Here is a 9354-nt window from a genome sequence, read left to right on the forward strand (position 1 = left end):
TTATCTCAAATTTACTCTAAACATTGGAAACATATTTATTTTTATGTCTATATCTTATTAATCCAATATATTTTTTGGGGTCCTTCCTGGTTCTCCATTCTCTGTCCTGTCTTTGTCGCTGTATCTTTCACGTGGACATTGCGTTCTTCTTTAAAAAATTCCATTGGCTGGTTCCTTTACCAATACAGTCCATTTTTTTGCTTCTCTAGGCGCTCTTTCTTTCTCTGTCTTTATACACTCAGAACGACAGCACGTTGAATTTAAAGGGTATCGAATTTTTTGTTCTGGTTTAGAGAGGGTGAAAGAGAAAGAAAGATAGAGCATTTGACTGATATTCTCTTCTCTTCTTCAAGCAATGGAGACCCCAGAAACACAGCAACAGTACATCAACGACTTGTCAATTTCTAGTAAGTAAAGACTGTTACTTTTTTCGTAGTAAATATCTGCTTGGTAGATTCACTAGAAAATTAATGGGAATGAGGAGGAAAAGAGAAAAACTACATTTCTGTGTTAGTATTTATTTCTGGGTTTTTGAGAACTGACTCTTTTTTTTTGTGTGGTTTTTTGGAGTGAGCTTAATGCAATAATTGATGGAAATTAAGAAACTTAAAAATGGGTTTTCAGAATTTTTTTTTATATTTTCATAATTGAATTAAAGGATTTTATGTTAACGTAAGGTTTAGGGAATCAAGAAACTTATAAAGGGCTTTTGACCTTTTATTTTATTTTATTTTATTTTGTTACATTGTGAGTTAAAGGTCTATTTTTAAAACTGTTTATGTTTTGCAGGAATCAGAGAGAAACAAAGAAAGGAATTAGAGAATCTAACACTAGCAACACAGCCTATAAAGACCCTGACATATTTTGTATTGGCTATAGTTCAATGTCTCCAGAGATTGTTTGCAAAAAGTGGTTGGCTTTTGCTTCTGATAAGTGCCTTTATAGGAAGTATTGGGATTCTTGTCATCACCACTGGTAGCCCTTATCAAGATGTAACGTATTATTGCCTTACTTCTTCTTCTTTTTTGTAGATTTTTGTGATTTTTATTGAGTAATTGATACCCATACGTGTATTCTTTTGAAGAAAAAAAAAAGTAGCGGTGATAAGTTTGCTGAAAATGTTAAAATGGATTGTTGATGTTGCTAGAAAGTATTATTTGGTTGGTGGGTTTTTATTGTGGATTTTGTTACTTGCAGATTTAAGCTTATTTCCCCATTCGTAAAATACTTCCATTTTTTTTTTTTCAAGTTGAAACTAAAAGGCTGTGTATCTGATTTCAAGTCCTTGATGATACTGCAGCATGTCCAAGAAGTTGTTAATTATCTTCGATTTGGACTCTGGTGGTTGGCACTTGGTGTAGCATCATCAATTGGTCTAGGTAAAAGAATTGCTCATGTTTTCTATCTTATTTGCTGTTTCTTCGATGAATTTTCCAGATGATTTGCATGGATTATATTTCATACTTTTGAATGAACGTTTATCTCAAATTTCTGTTGAGCATTTCAATTCATGCTTACAATTTTTTGTGAACTTGTAACACATGGAAAGGAACTTGCTGCCATAGTTTTACAGATTACAAAAATGTTGCATGGAAAAATAGTAAATCAAGATTGGAATCTGACACTAAATTCATTGAAGTTTGACTTTTATACTTGAAAAGAAAACCTTAGGTTGGTACAGACTAATGATCATCAGCTAAAGATAATATACATGAAGTTTCAAAGATATGAGCTTCGGAGTTCAGACTCATCTATGTGCTATATTTAAGCTACTTAAGTAGCATGTACCATAAAGAAGCTTTTAGACATCTTCAGTAATCTCAGTTCTATTTCAGATTAAGCAAACAAACGCTCCCTAAGAATGGATTCTTGTCTCGTTTTCTAATATGGTCCTGATTCATTTGATCTTGTTCAAGTGATTTTACATGGAAAGTTTTCGAAATTTTGAACCTTTTCTTCTCTGCAGGATCTGGTCTGCATACATTTGTTTTGTATTTAGGCCCGCATGTTGCTCTATTTACAATTAAAGCTGTACAATGTGGTCGAGTTGATATAAAAAGTGCAGTATATGATACGATTCAACTATACAGTGGTCCTTCATGGCTGGACAGAAACTGCACTGCATTTGGACCTCCAATGTATTCATCATTAGAAGGCTCGAGAATTCCACTGACCAGCATTTTGCCCCAGATTCAACTTGAGGCTGTTTTGTGGGGGATTGGAACTGCACTTGGGGAGCTTCCTCCATATTTCATATCAAGAGCTGGTGACTATTCTGAATCATGTCTTTATGTTAATGTCTTGGACAACCATTTTCCTGGAAAGGCCTTTGCACATGTGTGTGTGTGTTTTGTACACATACACACACACATATCCTTGATGCTCTAATTTTCTTTACAGACTATAAACCAAATTTGTGCTTGTGGATTTCTAGTGCCGCTTGGATTGTTCCAAGGATACTTTGTGGAAACATATTAAATTTGCTTGGGGATTCTTTGCTCTTTATTTCCTACCACTATGATAATGCTTAAGTTATTACAACTATTGAAGTTTAAGTTATTACAAATATTGAAGTGGATAGGTCTTTTCTTCTTGCTTGCTTTAAGTGCCCAAATTGATAGATTTGACTTGGATTCATGTGCAGTGATATCTGTTGCTGTGTGAATTTAAGATTTATGAGCGATTTTATAAACAAGTATGCCTTTGTGTTGAGAGGTTGTGCACATAACATTATTAAAAGAATGATTTGGGAAAATTATAGCTCATTGAGAAGTTGATTTTGATTGGTTGGTAATTGTTGGGGTGGCTTTGGACCTAAGGTGTTTCATCACGTGAGTCCATTGAATTTGTATATTAATGGTCACCATTGAATTAGTCTCTTCCTGTGGGTCTCTTAGTACTGCAGATGAAGGGAATTCAGTCCCTGACAGCATTTTTCTGTCGTCTGAATTGCTTGACATGAATTGCTTTGTCATTTTTTTGTTGCTGCAAGATAGCAGTATTACTCATTTCACTGCTATGTGATTCTAATTAATTTAGTTTTATCTTGAAATGTGTGTGCAGCTAGCATCTCAGGTAGCAAGCGGGAAGTCATGAAAGAATTTGAGTCTTTTTCACCAGAAGATCATAACACAGTCATGGCCACTCACATAAATCAGATTAAAAACTGGCTCCTTTCACATTCACAGTATCTGAACTTCTTCTCAATTTTAGTCCTTGCTTCGGTAATTTTTTTTCTCTCTTTCTTTTTTGTGATGAGACCTTGTGAATCATAATAACGATTTCCTTTTCTAGCACAAGATTTGCAACTGCAGTTATTCTGCCTGACTTAACTCATCAAGTAATTTTCTTTGTCATTGTAGAGGAAGTTAGGAAGTATGGCAGAATTATCTACTTGCATAAATGCAGTAACTATCTTTTGTTTTTTCTTGTCTATATCGGTCCCATGCTGGCTGTTGCAACTTTTCATACCTGCATTCCCTATTCTTTCTCAAACGCAAATGTCAAATTCTGGTTATATTTTTTTCATGAAAAATTCTTTTTTGATCAACGATCTTATGGTTAGCACCATCAACACTCTAGTTGAATTTGCAATTTGCAACTAAATGGTTTACTGCAGGTGCCAAATCCTCTTTTTGACCTTGCTGGTATCATGTGTGGGCAATTTGGAGTTCCATTTTGGAAGTTCTTCCTCGCAACATTGATAGGAAAGGCAATCATCAAAACACACATTCAGGTTTGCAAAGCTCTATTTTCTCCTGCTACATGATATGATGCACATGTTACTTTTGCAAACACACTGTACCATCTCCAATTGGTTGCTGCAGGTTCTCAATTTTTTGTGAAATTTTTTTTGGTTCAATTTATATTGATCATTGGTTGACATTGGTTATGTTGTCTTTATTATATTGCAGACAGCTTTCATCATCTCAGTATGCAACCATCAACTCCTTGACTTAATAGAAAATGAGCTGATTCGATTGCTCAGCTTTGTTCCTGGACTTGCCACGGTCCTGCCAAAACTTATTGCAAAACTACAAATTATTAGAAGCAAGTATATGGCACCAACACCTCCAGTCTCAAACGTTGAGGTAATATGACTGAACTATAGAATCAGAACACACATGTGCCTACATTGGCTGCCGTTGTGCTTTTGGCATTGGTATCATTTATCAAAGAATGGATTCTGATTCTATTCCTTGGTTTCAAAAATTTCAAATCATTGTTATGAATGTATATTTATATATTCTCGATTGCAGAAGCTTGCTTGCACATGTAATCATGAAATACCTTAATTCACCATGTGTTTGAGACTGCACATGTGCCCGTGTATCTATAGATACATGCTCAAAGAGTTGCATGTGAACATATAGTCTGAAAATGCTCTTTACCTAGAGGTGTTTCGAGATGCAATGCTTAGATACGTATTTTATGCACCTCCAGGATTCCCTTGATGTGTGCTTGTTCTAATGTGCACTAAGGTACTTTCTTTTAATTTCTTAGGTGAAGAAATGGGACTTCTCATTTGCTTCAATATGGAACACTGTCATATGGCTCATGCTCATCAGCTTCTTCTTCAAGATTGTGACGGAGACTGCCCAGAGCTTTCTTAAGGAACGGCATGAAAAAGAGCTGACATTGTCCAAATCCTCTTCTGCATCAGGCCCTTCCTCATCCAAGAACACTTGAGCGTCTGAGCCAGCTCCCAGAGGCTTATCTTTACTTATTCAACAGCATATATTTCTCTTTTCATGTGGTCATTTTAACTGTGGTGGCAGAAAATTTTATACCTGTCACTAGCATACAAAACACGATAGAAGGAAACATAAGGGGCACACTAGGTTTGTCAGGGCGCCATTGCCTATAGTGTCTTTCAATTACTCGGTGAAACACTAAACTTGAGAGAAGACTATTACTTCTAGAAAATATCTAAGAAATTCCAGGGGTCTTGTTTTAAAAAGTTGAATTCAAGTATTTTAAAAAAACAACAAATGATTGGACTTGGGAAACTGAATATATTTAATTGAATTAGTAATCCTGAACTACTGGTAATTCTCAAGGTTACAAATCTAGACGAGCTTGTGTTTATCAAAGACCTTCCATCAAAATATCACCTTGTATCTTTCGTGCCTCAACGTTCGTCGTGGTCAATCAACAACAGCAAATATCTTTTGAATTTTATTATTTTTTCAACTATACAAAACATCATATTGAACTCTTTCGAAAATAACATCATAAAATGATTCAAGAACTATTAAGCCTTGTGCAGTCCGACAGGTCAACCTCGTAACTTGTTTACCTTGGGACTCCATTTGAAGTCCTTCGAAAAAAACATCAAAAATGATTTAAAAACCATACTTGTCAAGATGAGAGACAAAGGGGTTTAAAGCCTAATATTTACATCGTTTCGTAGATTTAAAAAAAAAATAAAAAATCATAACTTGAATGAACCTGCTTGTTCTGCAAACATGCAACCCTAGTCACCTCCTGATTAGATTGTATAACCATGATAGAAAGAGTTGTTAAATGATAATAAAACAACAGTGTTGAATACAATCCAAAAGACGTAGTAATACTTTGGCAAAACAAGGTATTTTACATGGACAAACAAAGAAAACCATCCTTACAAATGAAATTGATGATGGTTTTTGACTCATTGGTGTTTCTGACAATACTACAGTTTCACAGTAAGGCAGCACTTCAAAAGATATGACTATGAACTCCTTCGACATCTCGCATATAAATTTTGACAAATTCATTTCTCATGTCATGAGAATATATATCCATACAAGACCAGCATTAGGCAGGTGGAGATCCAACATTACAAACTCGATTGTAGGATCCGAGCATATGAAGCTCGAGGGATCATTACACAGTTGAGAAAAGGGAAGCCAAAACTGTGGAAGTTGGCTACAGCATAGGCACAACAGAAGCTTTAACATCGTCATCTGATTGAATTGAAGAGCAAATATCCCAGGGAAAGATGAAAATGATGGTAACAACTTGGAGTTCGTTTACATTACACAGGTTATGGAAAATCCCAAACCATATATGGAAGGAATTTGATCCAGAGCAGTACTTACTAGGTGCACTGCGTGTTTCATATTTCCAGTTAGCCCAGCCCTGCATCCCTCTCCCACCTAAGGTCTGCTGAAAATTCTGTGAGTGCAGCTCGAGGGTCACCATTTGAAATAGACCAGTAGTATTGAGCAGTTCCATCATCAACTTGCATGCTTCTCTTTAAGGAATCGATAACCCTTCTTTTGCCATGGTCAGAGGATGATCCCTTTGACATTAGCTTTTCATCAGGCTTGCCTTCTGGATATAATACTGCCACTTCTCTTTTCGCATAGGTGTCCAACTCTATGTAGCAGGTCTCATTTATGAGAAGGTTTGGATTGATTATGGGGATCAACAACCTCTCCCGTGAATATATGCCATGGTCACTTGTCATGTTATTTATCCGTTTTATATCCATGACCTGTGTCAACAAAGAAAATATCTGAAGCTCATATCACATAGTTCAACCAAGAAACAAATAAAAGAAATGGTATTTTGCAAAGCTGGCATTTTAGTGTAGAAAAAACATAGCAACTCAGACTCATTAAGGGCAATAGAATGCAGTGATGCACTGGATTTAGTCCAGCTTGAACCTTTTTACAGGATAATTTACTAATCGTCTGTCTAGAAAGATGAACATAACCAATATGATGCAGTACAAACTTCTAGTGGGCATTACATGAGATTTTCATTGCAAGTTATAATTTATCTTTCAGTTGATACAAAGGTTTCACTGTTATCGCTGCTTACCATAATCAAAAGATGGGCTTAAATCTGCTTTAACCAAGTGAGATGGCATGGCCTTTATGTAAAATCAGTATCAACCCTAATCCTTCTTATCCTGTTTACTCACTGGCAACCACTCAACCATTAAGCCATGAGTAAGCCACCAGCACCATTACCAACAAAACAAGAAAGGTGTGAGCAGTAGAATGGCCAGGTTCATCAAATAAGTGGTATCACTGAGCTTGTTACCCCTTGTGCCTTTGTAAATGACATGTTCTGTTCATTGCTTCTACGTAGAATTTGTAATTTACTTGGTTGATACGCAGATCAACCTCTTGAACTCTTACTTTCATTCTAATACAGATAGTCTCGCGACCCAATAAAATATAAGCTGCAAATCCTCGCATCCTAATCAGGAAAAAATCATCCCTTTACATATCCTCTTAATAAAAAATATTCTGCTCTAGGAAACCAATAACCAGTTCCAACTCTCATCCCTTTACATGTTAATCATTTTGATAATATATAAATACTGCTCTCGAAACAAATCTCATTGCAAAGAGTAAATTCTTCGATAGCAAAACCAATCACATGCAAAACGGAGGACATACTGTGATAGCAACTTTCATGGTACCAATTGCTTTGACTACTATGATGATTAACATATATAACTCTCCAACTCTTTGCAAAACATCAATTAATTTTCAAAAAATGGCAATCAAGGATGCCTATCTAACTCCCCTTTTAGTGAGCCCGTTATCTTTTAACTTCTTATTGTATTGATCTACAGAAACCAACCCCTAAAACACAAGTTTGCTGATTATGATTTGCCCAACTTCATCTACCATCCATGCTAATTCCCCATAAATCCACCTAAATATCACCATCATCTATCCCTTAAAATTTCTTTTAAGTTACGTATCAAAATCTCGGAAACAAAACCCAAAACAATGCTATCACCAGCTAACTCATCCAAAACCCCTAATACCAAATTACTAACATGTGTGTGTGTGTAACAAGCTCCCTAGACTTCATATCTATTAAAACCCCACAATTCTCCCCTTTCAATCAACCAAATGAAAACGAGTAAAGGCAAAGGGCAACAGCCAAAACTTTCCAATCCCATTTCTCAATTACCTGACCACACTAAAAACTAACAAAAAAGCAATCATATCACAAAAACCTCATTTCCCATACACCAAAAAAAAAAAAAAACCTTTTCCAATTCTACAAAGAAGAGAATCGTATCACAACCATGCCAGAAACCAAAATATCTACTTTATCGAAATCTACAAACAAAAAAGGCATATCCCAAGATACCCACATACCAACAACCAACCTTTCTTTACTTCCAAATCTACAAACAAAAACAAACATATAACAAGAAAAACATTAACCAAGAACCAAAAAGTTTCCAACTTTGTTGTTTACCTGAACAGAATACTTAACAGCAAGACTAGCAATAGTGTCCCCTTTAACAATCTTATGTGAAATAGCAAACTTCCAAATCCCACTATCTCTCCAAAAACTTCCAGACACGGGCTTCCCCACTATATCCTTCAGCTTCCAAGGTTCCATAAAAGCAGGCCTCACAATCTCATCACCAGAAGCCATATCTCTCCACAGCTTGCAAACACAGCTTGCACGTGCCAAGTCTCGAGCTCCAAGCTTTCGTAAGATCATAATTAGTGTATCCCTGCAAGTGAAGGCTTCAAGAAGCACGTGTGAGTCCATTTTCTTGGTGATTTTGGTATTGGTGGGGGGTGAATCGAGAGAGGAAGATGTGGGGGCAGCCTTGTGTTTGTGAAAAGGGTTGTAATTGAAGAGAAAATCTCTCTCTGTAATTTCTATTGGTTTGTAAAAGGGAAGTGAGTTTTTTTTGTTGTTGTTGACGATGGTGGCGTTATTGGTGGTTGATATGGTGGTTTTGGTTGTAGTTGTGTCGGTGTTGGCGTTAGTGATGGTGGTTGGGGTTTGATGGTCAGCTGGGCAGGGAGAGGGAGAAACCGGGGGCTTCTTTTTGGGCAGAGGATAATAGTAGAATAGGGAGTCCGTGCCATCCATCGGTCAAAACAAAGCCGTGTTGTTTTGATTGGCATGCTGTGCGATGCTATTTTTATCGAGGGAGGGCCTGAGGACAGGGGTGGTCATTTGGCACGTGAGACTGCATTTTTAGGTTTATCGGAGCCCCTCCGTGCCGCATTAGCATGCGTACATGTATTCTCGATAATTAGGATAAAACCAACTTGAAAAATCCCGTTAAATTTTTAGTCTATATTATAAATTGTAATAATTTGATGTAAACAAATAAAATAAAATATAAAACTTATTTTAAAAAATATCAATCTATATTAATTTTTTAAATTAATAACATAAATTATTATATTCAAAACATCTTTTCTAAATAAATTATAAAATTCAATTCATAATCAATTACAAATTCAAAAATAAAAGTAAAAAAAAAAATTTAATTATATAAAAGAACTATAAAAAAGAGCCAATTGAAACATAAAAAATCAAAAATTTAAAAGTTTAACAAGTAAAAATAGATTATGTCAGTGTGTGTTA

The 9354-nt window shown here is 35.7% G+C and overlaps 2 protein-coding genes across 2 annotated transcripts; one reads left to right on the plus strand and one right to left on the minus strand.

The window, feature by feature from the left end:
* The first annotated feature begins 163 nt into the window (after positions 1-163).
* Positions 164-4960, plus strand: LOC105125037 (vacuole membrane protein KMS1-like). Its single transcript, XM_011025319.1, has 8 exons — positions 164-407; positions 790-992; positions 1301-1379; positions 1967-2266; positions 3064-3224; positions 3620-3736; positions 3915-4091; positions 4504-4960. The coding sequence occupies exons 1-8, from the start codon at positions 356-358 to the stop codon at positions 4687-4689; spliced, it is 1275 nt and encodes a 424-aa protein (XP_011023621.1). The 5' UTR covers positions 164-355; the 3' UTR covers positions 4690-4960.
* Positions 4961-5551: 591 nt separating this feature from the next.
* LOC105125038 (F-box protein At1g55000-like) lies at positions 5552-8909 on the minus strand. Its single transcript, XM_011025320.1, has 2 exons — positions 8218-8909; positions 5552-6481 (listed from the first exon to the last, which is right to left on the minus strand). Exons 1-2 carry the CDS (start codon positions 8848-8850, stop codon positions 6113-6115), a joined length of 1002 nt encoding a protein of 333 aa, XP_011023622.1. The 5' UTR covers positions 8851-8909; the 3' UTR covers positions 5552-6112.
* Between the last annotated feature and the right edge of the window lie 445 nt (positions 8910-9354).

This window comes from Populus euphratica, unplaced genomic scaffold, assembly GCF_000495115.2.
Source record: "Populus euphratica unplaced genomic scaffold, PopEup_1.0 scaffold28.1, whole genome shotgun sequence".
NCBI lineage: Eukaryota > Viridiplantae > Streptophyta > Magnoliopsida > Malpighiales > Salicaceae > Populus > Populus euphratica.